This window comes from Accipiter gentilis, chromosome Z (assembly GCF_929443795.1).
Source record: "Accipiter gentilis chromosome Z, bAccGen1.1, whole genome shotgun sequence".
NCBI classification, from domain to species: domain Eukaryota; kingdom Metazoa; phylum Chordata; class Aves; order Accipitriformes; family Accipitridae; genus Astur; species Astur gentilis.
In genome coordinates this window covers 12,711,693-12,738,910 of record NC_064919.1, presented here as the reverse complement: position 1 = coordinate 12,738,910, position 27,218 = coordinate 12,711,693, and the positions used below count along the sequence as shown (strand labels likewise).

Sequence of the window (27,218 nt, the reverse complement as noted above, 5' to 3'; positions counted from 1 at the left end):
CTGACCGGTTTCACCAAGGGGAATCATGTTTAGCATTGTAAAACTGACAATAGAGTCTCTTGGATGACAGCAGCAGTGAGGTCTTTCACGGTCACGATCACAATTTATCCCAGTTGTCAATGGAACAAATAGCTTGGCATTTGTGTCCCCCGATTCAAGGATCAGGGTAACTGAAAGATCCTTCTCACTCCGCCATGAGATCCCGGCTCTTTGGGCACATAAGGGGCATGCCCACCATTACCATATGCCTCGTTCCGCTCAGCCTAGTTGCGGTAACATCTAACAAAGAGCAGAGCAAGGATGTTATCTACGCAGCAGCACACCGAGAACAACAGAAAAGCCCAAGTGACAGATCACACAGAAACACCTTAGAGCTGAAAGCCAATAGCACAAATATGCTCAAAGTATTTCTTCTGCCCTTTCTCTCCGGGGGTTGCCAAGTGCTATTTCAGGGCAACCAAGGGCCCTCGCACTCGGCTGAGTCATACGTTATCTTGCCGCGAACTCTTCACGGCTGTCCAAGAACCAGCTCCGTTCCCAGACAAGGAAAAGCAGGGAAAGGAAATCCCTTCTTTAAAGTTGCACACGCTTCTCCAAAGAGAAGCTGCTCGTTTACCGCACCGGGCTGAGCAAGGGACCCGGAGGTGACAAGAAGATCCAGCCGGATCGGCTTCCCCGGCCCCGCACGCTTGGCGGCAGCGGCCGGCACCTCCGCCTCTGGCTGCTCCCATCGAGTGCCGAGAGCCGCAGAGGCCGAGGCTGTGCTCGCACACCTACCGGCAGGCACAGCACTGCGCCTGCGGCGCCTAAGGGGTCTGCGCGAACCCACCGGTGTGTCGGCCTACGCTATTTGTACGCTGCTTCCGCAGGGAGAGGACAGCGATCGAACACAGCACAGCGAGTGCCGGCACGCAAGAGCGGCCGCTCGCCCTTACAGGGAGCGGGGCTACCGGGCCAGCGGGCTGCCGGGGCCACCCCGGCACCGGGGGCAGGGCAGGGGACGGGAGGGGGGGTGCTGCCGGCTCCGCGCCCCGCCGCCCCAGGCCCCGCCGGCGGCCGCCCCCGCGGGCTCCCTCCCGGCGAGGAGCCACCGCCTCCTCCCCGCAAGGTCACGCCGCCGGGCAGCGGCGGGAGAGGGCGCAGGCCCGGGCAGGCCGCAGCCAGCCCTCCCTGCCGGGGGCGGGGGGGGTGGGGGCCGGGGGCGGGGGCGGCCGCCCCTGCCGCCGCAGCAGCGTTCGGTTTCCGCTTCCAGACATGGCTGCCCGGGGCCGGGGCCGGGGCCGGGGCCGGGGCCGCCCCCCCCCCCCCCCGCGCCGTTCCCGCCTCGCCGGGCCGGCAGCTGGGCCCCGTCGCAGCGGGGGCGCTGCCGCCGCCGCCGCCCCCCCCCCCCTCGCGCGGGGCCGGCGCCCGATCGGGAGCCCCCGGCGCTGCGGCCACTTACTGAGCTCGTCCTGGGCAGCCGCGGCGGCCGCAGCCATGTTGCCAGCTGGGGAGGGAGGGGAGGCGGTGAGAGAGGCGCCGCAGCCGCCCGGCCCCGGCCGCTCCCCGCCTCCCGCCCCTCGCCTCCGCCGGCAGCTCGGCACAGGCAGAGGCACAGGCACCGGGCCGGCTCCCCCCGCCTCCTCCGGCTCCCCCCGCCTCCTCCGCCTCCCTCCTCCTCCTCCTCCTCTCTGCGGCTCTACCCCGACGCCAACCCCCGCAAGGGACGGCGGGGCCCGGCGGCGCCCGCCCTCCCGTCACTGCCGTTTTATATTTAGAAAGAGCTGAGCCATCGTCCCCGCCGCCCGCCCCCGCCGCGCACACGCACCGGCCCGCCGGCGCCGCTCGGGCGCGCCGGGGGGGGGGGGGGGTGGGTATACCGGCCCTCCCTCCCCCCCTCCCTCCCTCCCTCCCTCCCTTCCCACCCCGCCCGCGGCTCCCGGTGGGTCCCACGGAGAGGGGCAGCGGGGGCAGCAGACTGACCCGAGTCCGCGCTGACCTCCATGACGGCCGCGGCGCGGCCGCGCTCTCGAGCGGGGCGGAGGAGGCAGACGGCCCGGGGAGCCGCGGGCGGCCCAGCTGCGCCCCCTCTCGGCCGCCGCCGCCGCCAGCCAGCAGCCTGCGGGCGGCGAGCCCCGCCCACAGCCTGGCGCAGGCCCCGCCAAAGCCCTGGCACGGCCCCGCCCACGGCCTGGCACGGCCCCGCCCACAGCCTGGCGCCACCCCGCCCAGGCACTGGCACGAGCCCCGGGCCCGGCCCTCTTCACCCGCCCGCCGGGCTGCGGCTGCCGCGGCCTGGGGTCTCGTCGCCCGTGCTGGCAGCGGCGGGCACAGCCGCTGGGCACCGCCTCCGACCGCCGCCGACCACCTTCCCTGGCACCGCCGCATCCCGTGCTGAGGTGGCCGTGGGTCAGCATGCGTGACAAACGCATCCGTAGGACTCTCTCTGGTTTTTTTTGAAAGAAGGAGCAGAGTTCCGTGCCGTTGCTGCTGAGCTATTGTGTTCCAAAGTCGTTAGCTAAAGGGAGAAAGCTGCCCTGTGAAGTCCCTGACGTGCCGGCTTGGGGTTGCTGAGACTGGGGGAGAAAGGCGTGACCACCCCGCAGCATCCTTCTCCCGAGCCGGCCCGTGCCGGCTGTAGTCTCCATGAGGTGCTTGCCTTACCGGCAAGAGGCTGCAAGAAGACACCCCTGGCGTGTACCCCACAGCAGGCAGCGTGGCGACCGTTTGCCAGCTGTTTTAATGCTGCCTGCAGGTGGCGTGGGGTCAGCCGGTGACCTCTCCCAACAGCTCCGTTCTTGGCAGAAGTGAGCCCTGGCTAACACCATGTCAAAGAACTTAGCTGCTTTCTCAATTCGGGGCGGGGGGCGGGAGGGGGACAAAACTGGCGGTGGACAGGTTTTGCTGTGTTTGTTAAGCTCCGGATCTGAGGAGCTCAATGTCAGCCTCCAGCACTTGAGGGGCTGGACTCTTAATGAGCCGCAAAAGGTGGAATTTTTTTGCAGAGGCAGATTTGGGACTCGTCCACCTCTCAAGGAAGGGATAAACATTTATTAACGCAAAAAGGAGACAGACAGAGGAGGCCCGAAGCGCATGCCCATTTCCAGGAGAAGAACAGCGCGCGTCCTCTGACGAGCCAGAGTATTTTTGTGGCGGGTATTGCCAGCATCAAGCGCCAATCCGGTTTTCCCGGGAAAGGTCCGATATCGAGGCAACGTTCCTGCCAGTTCTACTGAGGCAGGGCCGTAGTCCTCGTTTCCAAAACGAGCCTTCGGGTGAGAAAGGTCTAAGGCGGTAGACCTGCTGCAGCAGCTGTGAGGCCAGACGCCCGTTTTAAGGGAGGGACCCCTCAGAGCCTCTCCTTTGCCGCCGCCATCGGGGGCAGCTGCCTGCACGTCAGGCAGCAGGAGCGCTCCCTAACGCACCGTCCGCGGGGTACGCGCTGTGTGCGTGTGTGTGTGCGTGTGCGTGTGTGCGTGTGTGCGCGTACTGGGAGGCCCTGCGGGAGCCGACAGTTAAATCACACCGGTCCGACAACGCGAACCGGAGGGCAAAGCCCGAGCCCCGCAACGCTGAGCTTAAATTAAAGCCGGCTTCGGGGCGAGTTTCGAAAGATCTCCCCCCCTCCCCCCCGGGAGGAAAGAACGAGCGGGGACAGGCGGAGGGGGGGGACACACAGCAGCAGAAAGATCGCCACGGCCAGCCCGGGCTCCGTCGCGACCGACCCTCTGTCCCGACCCCTCTGCTCGCGGCGGCGGCCGCGAGGAGACCCCGCCTCCTCCCCGCCGGCCCCGCCCCCCGGGTCGTGCGCAAGCGCCTGCGCAAGGCGCGGGCGGTGGCGGCGGCAGTAAAATGGCGGCGGCGGCGGCCCGCGGCCGAGGTGCCGGGCCGGCTCGGCTGCTGTGCCTGTGGCTCTGCGTGGCGCTCCTGCCGCGGGCGGCGCGGGGCCTGACGGAGGGGCTCTACTGCGGGCGGAGCGTGTGCTACGAGGTGCTGGGCGTCAGCCGGCAGGCTAGCAAGGCGGAGATCGCCCGCGCCTACCGGCAGCTGGCCCGCAAGTACCACCCCGACCGTTACCGTGGGGAGCCGGCCGCGCCGGGCGGCGGTGGCCCGCAAGCGGCGCACGAGAAGTTCCTCCTCATCGCCACCGCCTACGAGACCCTCAAGGTGAGAGAGCGGGACCGCCGCCGCGGCCGGAGCCGCTCCGGTAAGAGACAGCGCGGGTGGCCGGCGGAGGGGGCCGCCCCGGGGTGGGGGGATGCCGTGTGGGGGGCGGCGGTGGGCCGGGGAGCGGGGAGGGAGAGAGAGAGAGAGGGCGGGCGGGCGGGCAGGGCGCCGGGCCCCGCATCGCGTCTGCCCTCGCCGCCGCCGCTTCCCGCGGCGGTCTGGTGCGGGGAGCGGTCTCGGTGTCCGGGCGGGCAGGTGCGGGGCTGGGGCGAGCGCGTCCGCCGCACGCTCCTCGCCTCCCTCCTCCAGCGGAGCTTCGGTCACCCGTCCGGGCAGCGAGCGCCCCAGGAGCGGGCAGCGGAGCCAAGCCGTCGCATGTGGCGAGAGGAAGAACCGTGGCTTAAAAAAAAAAAAAAAAACCACAACAAAACCAAAACCCGAAAAACGCTGGAAGGTGCATAATCCCCTCCAAATTTTGCTCGACGGCTGCGACTCGCTCGCCTGCCGCATCCGTACCTGAAGCGTGCGTCAAAAGAGACGCGGCTCAAACGTCGGGGTTCTGCCTGACTCCGGCCGTGCGCATCCCGCAGGTGTCTCTTCCCCGGGGAGGGTCGGAGCCCCTCGGGTTTACACCTGCCGGGTGCATCTCGGCAGGCTCTGCGGCTTCGGGTTTGCCTTCCTTTGTCTGGACTTAACCGGCTTGCTTCCTGCCAGCAGTCAGGGAAGGCGGGGGGAAAAAACGCAAAAACTTCTTCAATAACCAGCCCAAGAGTGCGGCGGGGGGCAGGATAAAGTTCTCTTGGAAATCCCGGTGTATTTAAAATGAACCGGCTGGGCTTTATCTTAGAGGTATACCTTTAAACAAAAAAGTAACAGCGACTCAAGTAGCATATGGGATCTGTAAGGGAGGCTTATCAGGGCAAAATATGTGTGGCTTGGCAAAGATGGAACTCAGGAATGGGAGAAAGAAACCTGTAAGTGTTTTAAGGCTGCAAGGGAGAAAAAAGGGAATATTTTTTTTGCGGGTAGGAAAGGAATGCAGCTGAGGCTGAAAAAATTAGATTTATCACTTCTTAATTATGTGGGTGAAAATGAGAAAAACTCCGAAGAAAATGCGAACAATGAGGTTTTGAAATGGTCTTCCATTGGACAGATTCCACAGCCTTGTAAGCTAATTCTAGAAGACTTGTAAAACAAGCTCTTAACAGGCTCTTCATTTGAAAGTCTTTTCCTGAGTGATATTTACTAACTGTAGTCCATCTGGATTTCCCATGCAGGAGTTAAAAATCCTTATTATCTGGATTTCGGTTGCCTGTCTTTATTTCAGTGTTAAATGTCTTCATGCAGTGCGTGCTTACTCATTTAAGACCACGTATGTGAGATGTATGAGGGCAGATGAGTATGAGAACAAATTAATAGAGAATATGAGAAAAGGAACAAAGATTTTCCTCTGTGCTTCATAGTTGGTCGAGCTACTGCCAATTTTACAGCAGCATGGTCATTAATGAGGTGTAAAACACAGCTATAACAGAGTAAGTGAAAACAGGAATCTGAACCCGTGCATGTTTTTCATCTCTTCCTGCAGGATGAAGAGATGCGTAAAGATTACGACTACATGTTGGATCATCCTGAAGAGTATTACAGGCATTACTATCACTACTACAGCAGGAGATTGGCACCTAAAGTGGATGTCAGGATAGTGATTCTAGTTACGGTGTGTGCCATCTCCGTGTTCCAGGTAAAATTCCATGTTTGTGACACTGCTCAGTGAGTTTCTGAGTGGGAAGAGAAGTATCTGTAGCTCTCATAATGTGCCAGGTGTTAAACAGTGTCAGTGAGCAGGCGGCTTATTCTGTGGTGCAGATAGCTTGCTTTTTAGTGGGATATTGGAAGATAGAACAAAAATATGTTGATCAGAGTTTGACAGCTTTTAATAATAAATTCCAATGGCATATTCAATCAAGTACCTTATTTCTCTTCAGACTTGCTTCCAATGGCAGAGTTTCATTTCACCTCTTATTTCTTATTTTGGCTGTAAGTGGAGTCACTTTCCTGCAGTCCAGCTGCCAGATGATTGCAAATTCAGTGTAAATGTCTGTGTAAACTGATTTGTCTCTTGCTTTCTGTTGTTTCTGCTTCTTGGCCTTTGTTAAGGTTGTATAAAGTGTATATGTCCACCATTTGTTTTGGTGAATGGTGAGAAATGCTGGGTTTTTTTTAAAGAAGTTGTGCCAGTACACATGTTCACCCCAGGCAGTATATTTCAGATTTGCTGTTTGGGGTTTTTGGTCCTCATTGAAATTCAGCAGGTAACTGGAGGTTAGAGAGGGTTGTTGAATCTTGTGAAGTGAATCCTGTCAGACTAATGAGATTGCCAGGTACTTAATCCATGTTTAATTAATTATTTTAAGTGGATAACAATTTTATAATTAAATGTTCCTATACCAGCTACTTTATTTATAAATCCATAGTTGGGGTCAACCGTCCCAGCTGTGTCCCATCCCAATTTCTTGTGCACCCTGAGCCTACTCAGCTGGTGGGGTGAGAGGCAGAAATGGCCTTGACTCTTCTGTGAGTACTGCTTAGCAGTAAGGAAAACATCCCTGTGTTATCAACGTGGTTTTTGGCACAAATCCAAAACATAGCCCCTTGCAAGCTGCTATGGAGAAAATTAGCTCTATCCCAGCCAAAACCAGCACAGGGAGCTTCTGAGAATGGCTGGCACAGCCTAGCATTAACTTTCAGGAGATTACTATTTTCTTGTGAACAAAACCAACCTGAACAGTGTCTGCTTGTCCTTCCTCATCACTGTATATTGCTGCGAGATACACATCTATACATCTGTTTTCCAGATGCTTTACTAAGTTTGGAAGAATAATTATAACTGCGGTAATGTAATTGTGATTAAAGGGGTATGACAGCAGTATTATTTTTTTTCCTGGCAAACCTCCAAATAGGAATGTGTCTGTATAAAACCATGGTTTTTTATTTTTATTGTTCTTCAATTACAGTTCTTCAGCTGGTGGAGTAGTTACAATGAAGCTATCAATTACCTAGCAACAGTGCCAAAATACCGTATACAAGCTACTGAGATTGCCAGGCAGCAAGGTTTACTCAACAAGACTAAAGAAAAAGGCAAGAACAGGCGGTCTAAAGAAGAAATTCGTGAAGAAGAGGAAGAAATCATCAAAGACATCATTAAAAATAAAATAGATATAAAAGGCGGTTATCAGAAGCCCAGGATATATGATATCCTTCTATTTCAGATCATTCTTGCTCCTTTTTACTTGTGCAAATACATAGTTTGGTATTGTTGGTGGATTTATCGTTTCACTATTAAAGGGCAAGAGTATGGTGTGGAAGAGAAGCTGTATATCATACGAAGGTACATGAAAATGTCTCAGTCTCAGTTTGACAGCCTAGAAGATCATCAGAAGGAAATCTTTCTTGAACGGCAACTGTGGATACGAGAAAACTATGAGGTGAGTAGCTCTAGTGGAAAAGCTAATGTTAGTTACCTAGCACTCCCAGAGTAAAAACAGCTGTTTTGTGAAGGTGCTTGGGACAGGGATGTGTGAAGCATTGCTTCAATTTTAGCTATTGCTTTCTAAATTGAAAACTGTTAGACAACCACTCGGTTGTGTTTTCTTCCACTTCTTGTGCTCATGGACTTGTAGACAACAGCTTCTGACCATGCACATGGATATAGGAAGGGATTTGCTTGGTCTGGGGGCATCTATCTGTGACTGTTAGGGAATCTATGCATACAACACTTAGTTGAATCTGACAAAAGGCTTTCTTGTAACAACGTGGTATGACAAAGTTAATACAGTAGGTTGAAGACTGTTCTCCTGACAGTAGTAATTTATAATAAGAATTACCTGGATCATCTGAAACTCCTATTTCATCAGTCTTCTAAGCCATTAATTCCTAGCTTGTTTTTTTTAAACTGTCCCTTGATAGTTCTTTCTCCTTCAGTGGGTCAGGGACTGTCATTGCTGTGCCGTATACCTATTCAAGTAAAGGTGGCATATGAAATACCACTGGGCATAACTGTTAACTCTAGCCATGGGTAGCCCGTTACTAAATAGTCGGTATGTATTTTTTTAATCTTTCTGTGAAAGAACATTAGCCACAGCATGGAATTTGCAGTCCAGAATGACTTTGGTACGGGGGAGTGGCAGATAGACAGAACGCTTTTATTGTTCTGCAGAAGCTCATCTGTGGGCCATCTGGGTGGGAGGCTTTTAGAAGAGAAACTGGGAATCCAAACTCTGCCTGCTTAAGGGGAAGAAGAGATGCTGCTGCTGCTCTGCATATGCTGGGAAAAGAAATGTGATGGTGGCAGAACTGCCTCTGCTGCTGGCAGGGCACCAAAGATAAGAGAATGCATCTCGAAAAGTAGGTAGGGTAAATTAATGTAGACACTTGAAGAGGAAAATAGTAAAATTGATGCTAATGTAAGGAAAGGGTTAGCTGACACATACATACACATGTTGAATTATGATGGGTTTACTTGATCTTTGGACTTGCAGATTGTTTTCTAGCAATGTTACTAGTCAAAGGAGATGTTATATGGAAAAAGTAAGATAGGGTGAATATCGTGTTGTTGTAGAGGAAAAATACATGGTTGGGATCCAATCTGTTTTTAACTAGTGATGTTTTGGTCACTGAATATAAAAGAGCTGTATTTGCCAGAAGTGAAATCTGTTTAGCCCAAACTCTTCTCCTGTGGTGGCCAGCAGTTGATTTTTAGTGAAGAATACAGGAAAGTTGCACCTGTATAGCAATATTTATCCAGTGTAATTTGCAGCTTTGGGACTTCCTGAAAAGGAAATGGTGTCTTTGTAGGTAATTGCTTTAATGAGTTTTTCTTTAACAAACTTAGTCACTCCCTGAATGCCTTAAAACTTCCAGTGTCTGCTGTGCCATCTGGTCATGAGTTCAGCAATACATGTAGAAGATGGCTTTTTTGAAACCACATGGACACCTACTGGTTTTTGTATTACTGGAAATGGAGAATAATCATGCTTTATTCTCTTCTCTTGTGCTACAAGTGCTCCTGTGTACCACTACCATATCTGTACTTGAAACTTAGTTGTGTCTTCTTTAGGCTGAAAAATATGCTTAGGTGTTTTTCCCCAAAAGCTTCTCTGTTCTTTGATCACTGGAGATGCCTATCTGCATGTTGTTCAGTTTTCCAATGCCTTTTTAGGGTGGGAAAGACCAAGAATTCAATACACAGGTACATCATGGAGCTCCACAATGTTTGGGTGGTGTCCCCCCCCCCCGCCATTAATTTCCTAGTAATTCTTAAAACTTGTATGATAACTGAACATTGAGCTGGTGTATTTTTAAAGCCATCTCTAATGTTTTTAAAATCTTGTTCATGGATAGCAGAACCTTAAATTTAATTCCTTTCTGGAAAGAAGTCAGATGACATTGAGATGACATAAACCTGTATGGGGCTGAGATTTACGCTGGCTGTATCTACATGAACTGCCTTCCAGAATAAAAATGCAGATGCTGTTGCTCTTTTTTAGATACTTGACTCTTCTCATAATTGTGGATTTCGTTACAATGGCACCATTTCTTGACAGTGTAATTACTTATCATTTGGTACTGCCAATACTTAATGCAGAGATGTTAATACACTTAATTGAGAAACTTAATTAGGAATAAAAAGTTCCATAGCAGTATTCTATCTAGACAATGAAATGGGAAAACAGCTAAAGTGAGGAGCTGAACTGTGTTGAATGGTATGTGTGCTGAGGAGGGACTCAAAATGTAGCTTTCTGAGCATTAGCAGTTCTTTACTGTAAATTTTGTGAAATGCTTGAGCATTTAGTTCTTCAGCAAAAAAAGTTTTGGAGCTTGCAACATGGCCTTACAAGGAGGTAGTTCTACTCTCAGCAAAAATGCAAAGCATCTCAATGACAGCCAGTAGGCTCCTCAGCTGAAGGTGCTCCTTGGTCAAGGTCTGCTTCTATGTTGCAATTCAGTCTTCTGTAAAAACAATAAGCCAGTTGAACTATGAATGCTTACACCCACTCCTTGAGTTTCACTTAAGCTGTTTCTTCAGCCTTACTAAAAACTTTTGTCTGTCTGTCAGGTCTATAAACGACAACAAGAGGAGGAGTTAAAGAAGAAGATGGCCTTGGATCCTCGATGGAAGAGATATCGGCGCTGGATGAAAAATGAAGGACCTGGAAGACTGACTTTTATTGACGATTGAAAGTTGCTGAAAAAAAGTCTGTGCTAATGTTGAAAATTATTTGTAAAACTTTTCACTACATCATTCAGAGTTTTGTCTGCTGTGGCTCAGCAGTGATCTAAAACTCAGGAATTATTAAATCAGGCCGAAAATTAATACAGGTTTACCATTTTTATAGATCAGACCTATTAAACAGGCTCAGCTCAATGTATAGATGCCATTTACTTGGGGATCTCGGTGTGGAATTCATTATTCCAAACAATGTATTTTATCTACATATTTCATATATCATGATCAATGGAACCATAACCTTAGTCTTTAGAATATGTTTCTAGATCAGTCTTTGAAAGTCCTGTTTTTATCTTTTTAAACTGAAGGGTTCCTGCAGAAGGACACTGGAAATGCTTATGAAGGGTTCTGAAGCAAGGCCCTTTTCTGTTTTTCTCTCTCTTTCCCCCTACTTTTCAATCTACTTTCTAAGATGCCAAATTGTTTTCTAATGTAGACAATATGGGGATTATACCAGACTACTTCTCTTGCTGTTCCTGTTCCAGTTGGAAATGAATTTTATTCTTTGTGCGAGTAAATGATGCATGATTGATCATTATTGTGATGCAAACAAGCCTTAATTTTTTTTCTACAGAGTGATTATTTGTTTTACAGAGTGATTAATGAAATAGTATGCTTAGATCTTTTGTGTTTGGTTTTTCATCTTGTATGTTGGATTGTACCTGCTTGTTCAGTAGTAGTATACCAGTGAATACTAGTCTACTACATGTGACTTTTCTTTCACCAAAGTATTGGTAAAAGGGAAAATGACCCTTTTTTAAAAAGGGCAATTTTGATGCCTTATGTAAATAGAAGTTTATATAATATACATACTGAATTTGCTTTAAATTCTAAATCTAAAGTATCCTTTATGTTTATCTCTTCTGGTCAGACCTCAGAGTACTTAGAATAAATAATGCACAACAGCATGCTGTGGTGTCCTGTGTGATGTGTCTCGGGTCAGAGCTTCCATGATTTTGCTGGTAAGATGGATTCTCTTACCATATTTCTATTCAGGAATTTTACTGGGGAAGGGGCAGGTGGGGAGCATAGCCTGGTTGGGCTTCTCTTGTTGTTTATCACATCTGTAACAGCAAGTTCCTCAGAAATGTTTCTGCTGAAAACAGTGCTAGGTTAGCTGGCTTCTGTGGAGATTGGTTCTCGGAGAGAAGCTCTTGAACTTGCTACTCCTGCCAAAGCCTATAATAGCTAAAAGTTTTTTAAATGCTTATTGATTAATTTTTGAAACAAGACGCTTCTGATTCTGCAAAGGTGACCTGTCTTCACTCTTTGAAGAAGAGTTTCTATTCTCTATGCCTCTTTTGCTAGTTTAGCTTTCACTAGTTCTTGGAATGTCCTCTATTTTCTGTTTAAAATAATACATATTCAAGAGCATGGTAGAAGTACTATGCTAAATGGTTAACTTCTGTATGCATTAGTAAAATAGAAGAGGAACTGCTAGATTTGTCCTTTATCTCTGCTGCATGTAGTGTAGCTGTAAACTGAATTAACTTTGTATTTAATGGTCAATTCAACTCTAAAACTTGTTAGAGAAGGTATCTAGAATAAGCTATGCCTGATTTCATGAAGTAATCTCAGGGACACTGTAGCGGTGTGGCAGGGACACAAGTGAGGGACCTTCACAGCTTGGGTCTATTGCTGTTTCATCCCTCAAAACACAGTCTCCTGCAAGAGTGCAAGGGGGAAATTAAGCTGCTGTGATAGAAACAAAGGGAGTAAAGGTAAGCACAAGTAAAATGGTGTTGATCATTAGGTAAGACAGTTATATCTGGGAAAGAACCAGGCAAGTGCAGGCAAGAGTATCTAAGCCTGTGGCCGCAGTTTCACAGGCTAGCAGCTCTGCTGCTCTTGCCCTGGTGCCTCACTTTGCTCCATCCTTTCACTCCCAAGCCAAGTATTTAGGTTATACAAATAGGTACTCCAAAACACTGCTCTGTTTTCTCTTTTTGCCTAGGTTAGTTCTAATCAAGATTAACTTCCTGACCTGACACTACAGCAGAAAATTGGTCCAATGGAGAGGCAGTCCCTGGGGAGGACAGAACTGTGTCTTTTAGTGGCAATAGTGTATTATCTCCAAAACTGTGGCCTGATACCGAGTGAGTGGAGAAGGGAAAGTCAGCAGCTATTTTATGACCTGCTGGAAGTGAGCTGTTCTGCAGATTGGACTGGGAGTTCCCTCTTTTCTCAACATATGAGCCCTTTGAAAATAACCAGCTGCAGGCATAAATTCATGGGCTGCAGCAAAAATTTGCTTGGCAATGACACTGCAGTCACATCTCCATGATGGAGGATAGAAAAAAAACCTCATGTGTCTTTACAAAGCTGTCAGCATTGCAGTGATAAGTCATTAGCTGAGGCTATGGAGCATTTCTAGCATAACATCTCATTGTAGTTCTAAGTGATGTCCATCTTCTGGGCATAAATTTTCAGGCCCTACTTTATCTTGAAATAAAGTTGACAAAGCAATTATATACATAAGGGGCGGGGGGGGGGGAGGAAAAGGAGGAGTGAGACTGCTGGGAGTTACAATACTATACCTGGTAAAGCCAGTGTAAATTAAGATGACTTCAGAGAGAAGTGTGTGTGCACAAGTATTGCTGGTACTGGGTAGCAGAGATCTTTGTGTGGAGACGTGTGGCAAGGTAAATAGGATCTTGAAAGAGAGCCACCTGTGATGGGTTGACCCTGGCTGAATGCCAGGTCCCTGCCAAAGCTGCTCTATCACTCCCCCATCCTCAGCTGGACAGGGGAGAGAAAAATATAACAAAAAAGCTTGCGGGTAGAGATAAGGACAGGAGAGATCATTCACTAATTACCGTCTCAGGCAAAACAGACTCAATTTGGGAAAATTAACTCAATTTATTACAAATCAACCAGAGTAAGGTAATGAGAAATAAAATGAAATCTCAGAGCACCTTCCCACCACCCCTCCCTTCTTCCTGGGCACAACTTCACTCCCGGATTTCACCACCAAGCCCCCCCAGTGGCACAGGGGGACAGGGATGGGGTTTACGGTCATCACACGTTAATTTTCTGCTGCTTCACCTCCTCAGGGGGAGGGCTCATCACACTCTTCCCCTGTTCCAGTGTGGGGACCCACCCACGGGAGACAGTCCTCCACGAACTTCTCCAACGTGGGCCATTCCCACAGGCTGCAGTTCTTCGCGAACTGCTCCAGCATGGGTCCTTTCCACGGTGTGCAGTCCTTCAGGAGCACACTGCTCCAGCGTGAGTCCCCCACGGGGTCACAACTCCTGCCAGAAAACCTGCTCCAGTGTGGGCTCCTCTCTCCACAGGTCCGCAGGTCCTGCCAGGAGCCTGCTCCAGTGTGGGCTTCCCACGGGGTCACAGTCTCCTTCGGGAACCCACCTGCTCCACCGTGGACCTGCCTGGGCTGCAGGGGGACAGCCTGCCTCACCAGGGTCTTCATCACCACGGGCTGCAGGGGAATCTCTGCTCCGGCGCCTGGAGCATCTCCTTCCCCTCCTTCTGCACTGACCTGGGCGTCTGCAGGGTTGTTTCTCTTACATGTTCTCACTCCTCTCTCTGGCGGCTGTTTCTCTCCATCCCAACTTTTTTTTTCCTTCTTAAAAATGTTATCACAGAGTTGTTACCACTATCGCTGATGGGCTTGGCCTTGGCCAGCAGCGGGTCTGTCTTAGAGCCGGCTGGTATGGGCTCTCTCTCTCTCGAACACAGAGAAAGTTTCCAGCAGCTTCTCACAGAAGCCACCCCTGTAACCTCCCCGCTACCAAAACCTTGCCACACAAAACCAATACACCACCTTACCTCCTATCAACTTTTTTCAAAGAACTGTATCTGTTTTGTAGCCTGTATGTACTTTCAAATACATAGTGTATATAAGGTGAAACGTACATTTCACTCAATATACAAATGGTATTCAGAGTCGGGGCCTTTTGGATTCACTGAGAGTCTTCTCATGACCATGCTGAGGCTTCGATTGAGGCTCAAGTATGTCCATCCGTGGCTGGTTGTCCCTACATTGAGAGCAATCACCTGATGCTATGAACTTCACCCTGCCAACGTTTTAATAGGCCAGCAAAACTCTGATGGCAGTCAAGCCCCCCCTGAAAAGTGAAGTGACTTATTTATGGTCACTAGTGAAATGATGATGAACGGGGATGGGGGGGGAATGCAGCAATGCTGGCAGCAGCTGCCGGGTGGTTTGAGCTTAACAGCTGCCTGTGGGCACAGCAGGCTTTTCATTAAATCTTTGCAGGACGTTTAGAACTCCCTTTCTGCTCTTTCCTTTTTTTTTCTTTTCCTTTCCCCCTCTTTTCACTCCCCTTTTTTCCTTCCCCCCCCTCCCCTTTTTCTCCCTCCCTGTCTCCCCCACTTCTCTCCCTCTGCTTTTCTTTCTCCCCTTTTCTCCCCTTCTTTCTTTTTTTCCTCTTTCTCGCTTTCTTCCCCTCCATTTTTTCCCCTTCCCCCCCTTTTCTTCCTTGTTTTTTTGTTTGTTTTTCTCGCCCTCCCCGTCCTATTTTAACCAGCAAGGCTCTCTGCCCCCGAAGCCGTCTGAGCCCTCCCCCGGGGCCGCTGTAAGGGCGGTGGTGCGGCGGGGGCTGAGGGCGGACCGGCCCCGGCCCCTCCCCGGGGCGGCTCCGCGGCGGCAGGGTTTGCCGCGCCGCGCCGAGCCCAGCGGATCCGCGCTGCCTGCCTGCTGCCTGCCTGCTGCCTGCCTGCCTGCTGCCTGCCTGCTGCCTGCCTGCTGCCTGCCTGCTGCCTGCCTGCTGCCTGCCTGCCTCCCCGCGGCCCGGGCATGTCGTCGGGCGGCAGCCTGAGCACCATGCAGCGGCTGGTGGAGCAGCTGAAGCTGGAGGCGGCGGTGGAGAGGATCAAGGTGAGGCGGCGGTTAAGGGGGGGGGGGGGGCGGCGGCGCTTCGGCCGCTGCTGCCTGGGAGCGGAGTCGGGGGGGGGGGGGGGGAGAAGGGGGCGAGGGGCGCCTGTGGCCGCCCCCCCCACCCCCCCCTCCGCCTCGGGCGGGGGACGACGACGACGACGACGGCTGCGAGCCCCCCGGCTCCCGTTCCCTGCCGTTCCCCGGCAGAAGCGGCGGCAGCGCCCCGTTAACTCTGCGCAGGCGGGCGTGAGAATCGGGAGTCGTTCCTCACAGCTGAGCCCCGGCCGCCCCCCCCCCCCCCCCCCGGCCCCGCTCCTGAGCGCCGGCAGGATTTGCAGGGAGAGGCGGTGTATTTCTGTACCCGCGGACACGCTCGGGGAAGGCAGGCGATTTTCTACGCATGCATGAACCTCCTGCTGCCTGCGGACTGCCAGACAAAGACCAGCTCGTGAGGCGGCCCCGTCATCTGCCATCTCCTAAGGTTTGGGTTTGGCCGGGGTTTTTTTTTTTTTTGTTGTTTTTTTTTTTTTTTTTTGCTCTGGCAGCCCAAATTCACCCATACAGATGCGGCCAAGACTGCCCTTGGCTCCCAGCGGGTGGGGGTGTGTGTGTGTGTGTGTCCACAACTGCTTTGCAAAAATGACTCTTTCCAGCCACGACACGGGCTGTGAAGATGGTCAAATTAATTTGTATTCTGCGCTTTCCTCTTCAATTACCACCTCCGTGTGCTTGCCGTTTTTCTCTGGCCAGTCACAAAACACCATCTTCCTCAGTCTGACAGAGTGCCAGTGTACTGAGCTGCAGGAACTTTGCTAATCGATTTAAAAATAATTTAGGATACCTTTTGCCACTCTTCCTGTCCTGGGCTGCTGAAAATTTGAGGTGCTTATTCCAAGGTGAAGCTGCTATGGCTTTTGGACATCATCCCGATCAATTCATTACTGTTACTAAGTTTTATTAGTGAATACTGAATTGGAAGATGTTTCGTTCACTAGAAGTGATTGTAAGCTTATCACTGCAATGATGTGTGGGAATCTGTGAGAAACAGCACGATGCAGAGTAGAAGTGTAGGCTCTCGCGGCAAGAGGGATGTTGTCTAACGCAGAAATGCTTGACCAAACGCTTCTGTTGCTTTATACTACCAGCAATAGCCTGGATCTCTGTTCCTGCTCATTTTGAGGCATATACGACCTCCCTGCTTTTTGGGGGGAGGGCGTGGAGGTGGTATAAAAAATACAGTTTGCAGTTTATTGGGGGTCGCTTTGTGGCGGTAACATATTCTGAAGCCAGACTTCTCATGGCTACATCTTTAATGTGGGTTTGCTTCATCTCCAGGAAGGTCTCCAGGTGAGACCTCAGTCTCACCTTCCTTGCAGCATTGTGCACAGCAGTCTTTTTCCAGGTCTGCTGTTCTAGGAACCTGTTCATGTCTTTTTCACAAGTGAAATGATGCATGATTAAAAATGTGTCTTATAAAAAGTTTCATCTGGATTTTTTGACGTGTGGTGTAAAACCAGTGAGGAATATATTCACCTAGTGAAGAAACACCTGAATCAGTTTTAGCAGACACCGAGGAGAAAACTTTGTTTTGGCCGCTTTGAATAGACAATGTGTTTTCAGACGGAAGCTGGATATGAAAGGATTTTTAAAAATACATCCCATACTACAAAGTTCCAGTGGCGATTTTGTTTACCCTGCCAGCTGAAAAAGAAAACAGGAACAATATTTTCAGAAAGAGGAAACCAAGTAGGAAAGAAGTACCCACACACATCTTGCACGCAGGCAGCTGCTGCCGGGAATGTGTTTGTCCTGTGATGAAATAATGGCAGAAACCCTTGTATTTTCTGTCTGAACTCGAGGAGTGAAGTATGTTATAGGGGCATAGGTAGGCCTAAGAGTAGGCAGATCTGTCCTAGAACAACAGTCTGCTGCCATAGAGATAATTCTCACACAGATACCAAAAATCAGGTTTTTATCTCTCCAGGAGCACCAGGATATATGTAGGTCAGTATGTGTTGCAGAGTTCGGCAGCAAAGAGCCAGGAGACACAGCGAGGAACTGCTAACTGTGCTATGCTCGTAGGGCAAGCCGTGCCCTGAGTGACTCTCTGCTCATTTTCCCAGGAAAAAGCTCCATGCACCCTTGGCCTGATCAGTGTTGGCAAGTGGCACCTCTGCCTGATAGCCGTGTGGTGCATAGTCGGGTACCAGCAAGGGGTCGGGCACCGTGGTTAAGGCAAGGGTGCTAATGCTGCAGGGGGTCCAAGGAGTTGGGCAGAGTGGGAGACCTTTGCAGCCTCCAGAAGAAGGTTCTCCTCAAGGAAGGGAGGAGTGGCAAAGCCCACTGACTAGCAGGGATCCTTGCTGTGGATGCTTCTCCTGGAAATCCCCTCAAGAGAACCTGGGAGCCTGTGGGAAAATGCTTCTCTTAACAACTCCCTGAAATGCTGACAGCTGCCAGGTAGATTCGGGCAGTTACCAGGACGAGCATCCTGGAGGAGAGTTGGGAGGTGGTCAACAGGACAGCAGTGAAATAGCAAACAAAAGCATGCACTAGGCCAGACTTCCCATGCGCTTCCAGATGCTGTTAGATGGGATGGCCCAGAACCAAAATCCCATCAGGGCTCCTGGGTGGCCCCTTCGATCAGGAGGTTGGGAAGCGTGAATGGTCCTTCTGGGTATTGTCTCGTCCCTCCGCTGGCAACACAGCGAAGTTGTGTAGGAATTAAAATCAGTATTTCAGGAGTCCTGTAATGAAGGCAGAGGTGAGGTCAGAGGGGAACTTGTATTCCCACCAGTACGCTCAGTATTTCCTTTTATAAAAAATGTAGCAGATGGCATGGATTTTGACAGTTCCCTGCAGCTGTTTCCAAAGCATGTCTGAGAAATTGGGAATTCCCCTATGTTTTTTCTGCAAAAATACAAGCACATGACTGACGTGCTGTCCACAGGGAGAGCAGGTGAGTTCAGTGCTGGAGGCGCCTTGCCTTTGGGTGCCTGGGCTTGTTCTGCAGCTCTGGACCGCCCTCTCTGGGGGCCAGAGTGTGGATATGAAGCTCTCACTTCACTGCCAGGGGAAGGTGGTAATTTGCACTTAAAAGCTTTTCATCCTCATCTTTTTTGCTTTCATTCCTTGTCATGCTCTGTTTGGAAATGAAAATCCTCTTTATAAATTATCTGAGGAGACAAGTTCAAATATAAACCGGAACACAGTCCAGTAGGTTGGAAAATACTGTGGTCACGGCCCTGCGCAGTTTAATGAGGACAAATTCCATCGCACTTGCACCTCAGTCCTCTATGCTCCTCTGGCTCATCACTGGCGTAGTGTTTCATGCATGTTTCATTGGAGCTTTGTAAATGTGCGTCTGTGCTGATTTACTTGGTGTTTTAGAATCCAAGAGCTGACTTGGCTGCTCTCCAGCTCTGTTTGATAATGGTTCTTCAAGAGGAAATGCCTAATAGATGCTTGTGAATGAATTAGTTTCCTCTCTGGATTTTTTTTTCTTTTTCCTTTACACAGGTCTCTCAGGCAGCTGCAGAACTCCAGCAGTACTGTATGCAGAATGCCTGCAAAGATGCCTTGCTTGTTGGGGTTCCTGCGGGGAGCAATCCCTTTCGAGAACCCCGATCCTGTGCTCTGCTCTGAAATCAGGTAATAAAGTCACAGATACCACGACAACAACTCTAATTTGAAACTGAAGGGCAGATGGTGATAGTTTTTTGAATGTCAAGTTCTTGGTAGTTCACCACTTCCCCACTGGCTCTGCAAATTGTTTTCTGTTTCTTTTAGGTGTGGCAATTGAAGCATGTCTCTTTCCTACAGCTCTTTCTACAGGTGTTTTGTTTATGAGTTGGTTGGTTTGGTTTTTTTGTGTTTGAGCAGTTCTAGGGTCATTAGCAGCATCCAAAATAACAAAAACTGTCGGTGACACACAGCTGTGTTTGACACAGCCAGGCATAAAAACCAGCCATGTACGCAGCTTGAAGAAGTAAGACAAAGCGGAGGCAGCTGCGTGTGCTCTGATGACTAGCTCACAGCTTAAGAAAAACCTTGTTAAAATACATTTTTTCTTAAATGTCATAGTGCAGTTCGTTTGGCTGTGTCTGTCCTCAGGCTCCTTCTGGTGTTAATGTTGGTACGGCACCAAAAGCGGTGGAAGCAGAGAGGAGCTGAGGCAACTTGTAATCACATCCTTTGTAACGTTTTTCAGCACAGGTCTAAAGAATGAGATACTCCCTAAGCTCTGTCTGCCTTAGCGCGCTGGGTTGCTTGTACCTGCGTTAACACCTGCAGGGTGGGTGGGTGACCTTCCAGCCTTTGCAAATCTTTGGGATCCAATTCCGTGATGCCCACTCTTGTCTCTCCCATCTGTCACACAGATACCAGTGATTGCAGCAGGAGAAAGAAAGGCCATGTGTGCGTGCTAGCAGTCTTGGGCAGGAACACACCATAACTTTTGTCAGAAAATCTCATTTCTTCTGCATGACAAACATACATGGAAGTAGGATATTCAGAAGGGGTTACTCTTCTTTAAAAGAAAAAATAAAAATAGTTCTTGCTGAAGAGCTGAAAAGATTACAGAGTGGAACAACCACTGAATTCTGTTCTTTCTTTGAGAGTGCTATCAAAGTGAAAATGAACATTTTCTTTAAGGGCAGAATTTAGACTAGAACATAAAGTCATTGTAAAATCTTGCCCTTTCTACTGCCAGGGTTCCCAAGCTTGCAGTTGTGCTCGTGCCTCATCAATAGCATGGGTTTGATTGTTGCTGCATACGTTTGACAAAACAGGATTGAACTTGAAGAGAGAGAACAACTGAGCATGAGATGCTCTTCTCAAAAAACTTGGGGGGGGGGGGGGAGCGCAAGCAGAAGATTTTTCTCAGTTTAGGTGCTAACCTTAATTCTTCCTGCAAATAAGACAAAATTGATAGTGGCTGCTGAATATGTTGTTTTGTTATTGAAGCAGCCTTTCTACTTTTTCTTTCTTGTGTCTCTGTGTGTGTATGTATGTATGTATTTCTAGGATTCAAGTATGACTACATCATCCAGACAGAATACATAATACTTTCTCCAACAAGTTTGATGGTTAATTGATGATACTTTTAGAAATGTATAGCTCAGCCCAAGATGTCATTTAGTCATCTTTTGCTGATAGATCAGTTATCTAGTTCATTATTATTTAGTTATCTTAGGATCATAGAAAATGAAAGCAAAGTCAAAAAGCCAATTAAAAATTCTTATAATATTGAAGGATGCGAACATCCAACAAAGGAAAGTGGTTATTCAGTTTTTCTGCGTGCAAAGGAGCTTTTGTGTAACAATTTGTAAGAGAAATGTATCAGCTTAGGAAGACAGCATTTAATAAACCTTTTTTTTCCTCTTACAGGGAAGGTCACTGGAGAGTTGCCTTCAAGCATGACATGAATTACAACTGCCTTTCCTTCACAAAAGAAGTCTCTCTGTGCCCTAACTTTTGTGTGGCTAAAACAATGTCCTAAATATTTATCTGTTTGTTCTCGTGTATCCGTATTTCACTCTCTTTTGCTAATGTTCTTAAAGTTTTTTAATGTAACCCTTATTCTTTTCATAATAGTCACCATTGTTACTACACTATGCTAACTATACATGTATCACCTGAGAAGTTTACATTTTAGAAAAGAAAAACATGAATTTTTTACGAAATCATATACACCTATTTTGGTAAACTGTTATACCAGAATGATAGCAAAGTATAAAACTAAATACAGTTATACTGAAGTACCTGGAACCAAGTACGGTATTTTTCAAGTGTATCTAACTCCATAAATGATACATATTAGAAACTGCTGGACACGATGTGTAGCACAGGCTTGATTCCTAAGACGTGTTTCTTGCAAAACTTCTAATCTGTAATACTTCCCCTAATTTGTATTTGTAAAGGTACTGCCATGGTAGAATTTCCTTGATGTGTTTAAAATGTGACCAAACAGACACTAAAATCCATGGACACCAAAAGATAGTTGCATGCATAATTGTCAAGGTTTGTAATACACAAAACTTACTAAAATGTGCTTGGTCATTTGCCTTCAGTTTTTTATAAAGCACTTGTACAAGGACAACTAACTTTTTTAACAGTTTTTTAATTTTGTCTACTTTCTATTATTTGTATTCATCTTTTGGAAGTTTTGAAATAAAATTCCTTTCCCTACTAGCTTTGAACTGATTGTTTGATTGTAATGAAAAGCTGATATTGTGATGAAGAAGATACTTTGATCTTGCAGTGGGAGGGGAGGCCTCAAGCCATTTGTCTTTTTGGGAAGAGACAAATGTTTCTGCTGTTTATCAGGCTCACATATACATTTTGAAACTATAAGGAAGAAGTTTGCAATCTGACCATTTAATTTTCATTAATGTTAACTGAAATGGTGCAATGAGTGTCCTCTGGGCAGTTCAGTCTTTGTCAAAAGATTTTCAGGCTTGCTGTCCTGCAGGAAGACACTGAAATGGGAGTCGTAATACTGCCAGTGTGTATTGTGCCTCTAAATACAGAAAAGAACGTCCTTCCTTATGCTCTGGCTTCCTTTCATTGTAGGCTATTTGAATATGGCAGTTTTTCTTTTAGTACTTGACACATGCACACACTGCGGAAGTCTAGAGGAAGCGTGGTTATTCTTACTTGCACAGAGGTGATCAGAGGCTCAGATTGAGGTCAAAATGCTCAAGTCAGGGAGGGAAGGGGAGGGATGTGAGTATGCATCAAGTGTCTTTGAACAGCCAGCATCTGGCTGCTGGCCATTGACTCCCAGGCAAGCCCGTTGTATTTCTTTTACCTCCCACAATAAAGCCTCCCCCCCGCCCCAACCCCACATCTGTTTCTTTCCGCAGCCTCCACTGCTGCAGACGTTTTCCTGCTCAGTGTCCCCACTTGGAGCTTGGGTTCTGGAGTGGCTGCTGAGCTGGCATAAGGAGCTGCCAAATTACAGTGTGCAGGAGAGAGCAGCTGCTGCTGGCCAGCCAGTCAGTCAGCTGCTGTCGTCTCTCAGCTGCCCTGCCCAGCTCCATGTGGCATCTTTCGGCTGGAGCACCATGGTCAACACGTGTCAGAGGAGCAGCACTGTGAGCGTGCTGCAGGTCCTGACTTCATCCACGTCTTGCGCTACCTGCGGACAGAAAGACCTGTGCAGCGGCTGCGAGATGGATTGGGAGCGCTCCACCCTGGAGTACCTGCCAGTGTGGTGGTTATTCTGCAGTCTCACGGGAGGAAGACACGGATTCCAGTCTCTTCAGAGGAGCGTGCTTGCTGCAGCCCTTTTTGCTCTCCGGGCAGCACGCAGCTCAGCTGCTGGGTGTGGGGGGGGTGGGGGGGGATGACAGCAGTGCCACCTCTGCCCTCCCATGGCATGGTCTGTGACAAAAGTCGGGTGTCAGAATGAGCTCCAGAATGGGGTAGGTTGGCGTTGAGGGTCTCGGGTGCCTGTGGGGAGTCAGTTTTACAAAGTGCAACACTGCTGGTTATTTTGTGTTGGCTAAATGAAGCATCCTGCACCTCAGCAGCTCAGCTTTTGCAGGTTTCTAACCAGGGAACCCGACCGACGAGCCTGGGCAGATGCCTGCTTCTGTAGGCAGCAGAACAAGTTGTCTCTTACCTGGCCAGTCAACAGGACAATGTCTTGTCTCCAGCTGCAGGTGTACCTGGGTTTGCACTGCTTTGCTGAACTGAAGATTGGGATGGCTTAGACAGGAACAAGCATCGTGTTTTGCTACCCCTGCTCCAACAGGTATAATCTGCAGTGGGTGGACAATTGTGGACAGCAATGTCTTAGCTTGCTTTACCAAAGACCATCCAAGAGGGCTGTCTGCTGAGGTCTCAGCTGCACAGCGGCCTTCATACCAGTCTCTTGGTTGCAGGCCCAGTCCCGCAGGATACCCAGGGTAAAGCAAATTAAGTGAGTGCACACATCTGTATGCTGCATGCCTCACAAGAGCCACCAGGCCCCCTTTATCTCACTGTCAATCTCTCTCAGTCCACAAGAAAGGCTCTTCTTCATCTACAGGTGCCACCCGCCTGGTCACTAAGCAGTTTACAAATTTGATGCAAGAGCTGAGTGTCTCTACCTGCTGATGGAAGACTGGAGATTAGTTTTTGTATTGCATCTTTTTGTCTGAGAATTAGTTGCTTCCTAATTCTTCTTAGTCGTAGATGACTTGGGGGGGGAAGTGCATCTTTATAGTGCAATACTAATTTTCTTCCACATTACACAGATGGGAGGAGGGGGGGAGAATGTCACATGTGATAAATTTGTCGATGTGTACGTATCTGTAAGAAATTGAGAGTCATAAAGAAATACACTAAAAAAACAACTGGTCATTGCGAGCCCTTTTCCTTATTTTCCACTAGGTTGCCAGTAACTAACTGTACGCTGATATTTTTTCTACCTAGTGGAAACTTAATGCACACAGCACTTGAATTTTCTTTATTTATTTAACACAGGCAACATGCCTTTGTTTTTGACATGATCTATAAATTACCGGAACTAGTCTTCCACGACTATTCATGTGAAAGTTCTGGTGTCAGGCTTTGCCTGTGGCAAAGGAGGGCAGAAATGCATAGCTTGGCAGTGGCAGCTCTAATATTCTCCACTGTGGTCACCTGTGACTGAGACTTCGTAGAGCTGCACTCTTAGAAGAACAGACTCCTGGGCCTGGCAATCTGGGAGACAGTTCTGAAAAACAGAGCCAAACCCATGCATCATGCAAAGAGATGGAAAATGGTTAGGTCAAGTGACCACGGAAGTGGGCCAGAAATAGTAAGCAGACTGCATTTTTTATTTAAGTCTTTCTCTTATTTTGGGCAAAACAGGGAAATGCTAACTTGTTTGCAAGTCTACTAAAAGTCCTTTTATGTTACATTGGAAAGGTGTTTTCTAAAGTTTTGAAAAAAATTTGGGGATATTACTGTGAACTAAAATTGTTATTAGTGCTGTCATCACAGCTTTTAAGAATTGTCAACTAAAAATCAGCACTTTATTTTCTCTGAGAGACCAACGCTTTCTCCCCTAAGTGCTGTTTTTATTTATCCAAATAGTGAATATGCACTTAATGAAGGCTGAACATCTAGAAAGTATTTTACTGCAAGCACAAACCATAAACTTGAGGTTTGGGTTGGTTTTTTTTTTCCTTTCTGTTATTGCATCAAACTTAAGGAGATTTGTGAGTTTGAAAACTGACTCATCTCAGCTGAAGGCCACTGAACAGCCACCGACATTCTGGAGCTGGCAGGCATGCCTGTACAAACTGTGTACGCATTCATGCAGCAGAATGGAGTTACTGCCTACCGTTGCTCCCAGTCTATCATCGCTCCCAATGAAACATACTTCCAGTTTCATTGCCAAATCTTTTGATGTAAAGTGAGGTTTCGGGTACTATTCTATCCTCTCACTTCAGCAGCTTGCAACTGAGATGCCTTTTTCTAAAAATTTTTTTTAATCTCTTACCACTTCCAGCTGTAGCCTGCAATATCTGGCACTGCCTCCCAGATGACTCTCACCTCCCTTACCCACTGATGCACCGTAGCAGGCTGAAAAATGTGCATGCCAACAAATGGCCTCGACCAGATTATGCAAAGAGCTAGGGTCACAACTTAGCCCTCTGAATCAAATCTATTAGAATCCTAAATTTCACCATGTCTTTCACACGTTGTCCATAAACCAACTAGGTTGTTTCTGTAGCTTGATCATGATTAAAGGCAGTTCAGGAACTCATCACATGGTTTCTAAAGGAGCTGTCAGAAGGCAAGAAGTGGAACTGAGCCAAAGGGACAAACACAAAGGGTCACAGCTGTAAGTGCAAGAAAACACTATGATTTTTATGAGCAGCCTTGAGATTCTGGCATCTTTAACTTTGGAAAGCTGCATGCTCAGGGAGAAGATATGAGGACTATGAGCTCCAGTATCTGTTTTTTTAAATTCATATTTTATTTTTTGTATAAAGAGTGATAAAGTACTTTTATGTCACCCATGAGAACAAACAGAGAAGCAGTAATTCTCCAGGTTCAAGGAATTAGTTTGTTTAGTGAAATTTTTAAAACATACAAAAGAATCCTGAATTAGTAAGGATTCCAAAACCCTAATTTCTCTCTAAAAATGAACAACAACAAAAAAATTAATCTATTTCCCTTCAAGGAGTTTAATAATTTAAAAAAAGTATGTGTAGTATGCAAATCCCCATTCCATTCAAAATAATTTAAGTCGTGTTTGTCCATCGTTTCTTCCAGGGACTCTTTCATATGTCAATCTCCTTTTTTTGAACTTTGGTGCTTCTGCAAATTGTGGATCTGGAAAAGAAGTGGAAAGAAAATATATGTGTGATGAACTACAAATACAACATACATGCAGACTTAACTATGTGTTTCTCAAATGCAGTAACAGACTTTAGCTTTAACAAGTATGCTCTGTATGAAGAGTATCAATTGCCATAAAATTAAATGTGTACAGATTAATATTAACTATGACTTACTACTACTGATCAATCCTATGCATATTATCCTGTAATAATAATACAGGACTTTACACAAAATAAATACATCAACCTGCACTATGCTTAACCACTGTATTTCAGTAAAGATTTTAATGCTTATTTCTATTTCACTAATGTTACACTCAGTATTATTCAGTACATTGTGAAAGTTCTTTTTAGAGACATGTTCATGTTTCTAAGTTGTTTAAAAAAGCTACGTGTGTTCTTAAGATTCAAGGATTTTTACAATAAAATATTTGAGTAGTTACTTATTCAAAATAAGCTGCTGTAAGAAAATTCGGTTTAGTCTTTACAAAAAGTATCATCAGAAAACTTTAACACTGACCTAAGGATTTCATCTGTTCCAGTGGAAATACTGGCTTGGCATATTAGCATTTATTGTGGTTTAATGAAAGTTTGATCTAAAGCCCGAAGAAATCCCTGGAGGTTCCTAACGTGTCTTCTTAACTTGGCTTTGTACACATTTCTTAAACTTGGGATTTCACATTTCTTAGATTTGGGACTTCAGAAGGCTTTCACTGTATTAAGATGGTTTTTTGCATTAGCATTCACAACTATCTAGTATACTTATTTTTCCGCTAGCTAGTGAATAATAAAGTAAAATAAGTCTATTCTTCCAAAATCTAAACCAAAAATAACTTTTCCTTTTTTTTTTGATTATTTTGAATTTAAGTATACCTTTGCCGTAGTGGGCAGGAATAATACAGAAAGCTCATCAGTTGGACATCACAGTGTTTTCAGAATACTGTAAAATGTGATACCAGAAGAATCTGCCCTGATCTCTACTGAAACTGTTGCATTTAGAATTTTATACTACCAGTGCAAGTTACAGGTTAGTGTTAACTACCCAGCAATACTCCAGGTCTCAGTTTTGATCCCAATGGAGAGGCAACAGGTTTGTTCAGAGTTTCTGTATGAACATTTTAATTTACACAGGCTGAAAATTAAAAGCAGTTCACCATATCCAGTTAACTTTTCCTCTCTTTACTTCCATAATTGCCTTAAGCAGCCAATGAAACATAATGATATCAATTAGTTACTTGTGTTTTCATGAATGAGTCTGATCTAATTAGTGAAAGCATTTTAATGCTGTGCTGACCTTGCTGTACCACCAAGAGCTTTAACGACAGGCAGCAACAGAGAAAACATAAATTAAATCATCTGTACTAGGAGTTAGGCACTTTATTTAAGAAGCTTGACCTTGGATTTTTAAAGAATGTGGCACCTCACCTATAGAGAAGCAGCAGAATTTAAAAAAATATTGCAATATATGATACAGCAATACTTAGTCTGACAGGGACTAGTAATGGTTTCTTACTTTTAAGACTCCATGGATATGTATTATGACTTATCAAAAAAGGTCTCAAGCTAACTATATTTGAGAAAGTAAACCATGGATAAGAGAACTACA

At 47.5% G+C, this 27,218-nt stretch overlaps 4 protein-coding genes across 6 annotated transcripts in view; 2 read left to right on the top strand and 2 right to left on the bottom strand.

Moving 5' to 3' along the window:
* ECPAS (Ecm29 proteasome adaptor and scaffold) overlaps positions 1 to 2,052 on the bottom strand; it is a 63,084-nt gene extending 61,032 nt beyond the window's left edge. Inside the window, exon 1 of one of the 3 annotated variants that reach the window (XM_049796109.1) lies at positions 1,963 to 2,052. In XM_049796109.1, coding sequence (XP_049652066.1) covers positions 1,963 to 1,984 — 22 coding nt within the window. In that variant the 5' untranslated portion in view covers positions 1,985 to 2,052. Of the gene's footprint in view, positions 1 to 5; positions 914 to 1,441; positions 1,599 to 1,962 lie in introns of those variants that run through there. The other 2 variants (XM_049796107.1, XM_049796108.1) reach the window with 2 other exon arrangements.
* A 1,773-nt stretch (positions 2,053 to 3,825) lies between these two features.
* Positions 3,826 to 11,337, top strand: DNAJC25 (DnaJ heat shock protein family (Hsp40) member C25). Its single transcript, XM_049796149.1, has 4 exons — positions 3,826 to 4,146; positions 5,732 to 5,884; positions 7,158 to 7,628; positions 10,259 to 11,337. Exons 1-4 carry the CDS (start codon positions 3,832 to 3,834, stop codon positions 10,379 to 10,381), a joined length of 1,062 nt encoding a protein of 353 aa, XP_049652106.1. The 5' UTR covers positions 3,826 to 3,831; the 3' UTR covers positions 10,382 to 11,337.
* Positions 11,338 to 15,108: 3,771 nt separating this feature from the next.
* GNG10 (G protein subunit gamma 10) lies at positions 15,109 to 21,480 on the top strand. The gene is made up of 3 exons (XM_049796160.1): positions 15,109 to 15,290; positions 18,810 to 18,941; positions 20,679 to 21,480. The coding sequence occupies exons 1-2, from the start codon at positions 15,210 to 15,212 to the stop codon at positions 18,933 to 18,935; spliced, it is 207 nt and encodes a 68-aa protein (XP_049652117.1). The 5' UTR covers positions 15,109 to 15,209; the 3' UTR covers positions 18,936 to 18,941; positions 20,679 to 21,480.
* A 4,023-nt stretch (positions 21,481 to 25,503) lies between these two features.
* Positions 25,504 to 27,218, bottom strand: part of SHOC1 (shortage in chiasmata 1) — a 55,294-nt gene continuing 53,579 nt past the window's right edge. Inside the window, exon 28 of the mRNA XM_049796124.1 lies at positions 25,504 to 25,604. Within this exon, the coding sequence (XP_049652081.1) occupies positions 25,504 to 25,604 (101 nt within the window). The remainder of the gene's footprint in view (positions 25,605 to 27,218) is intronic.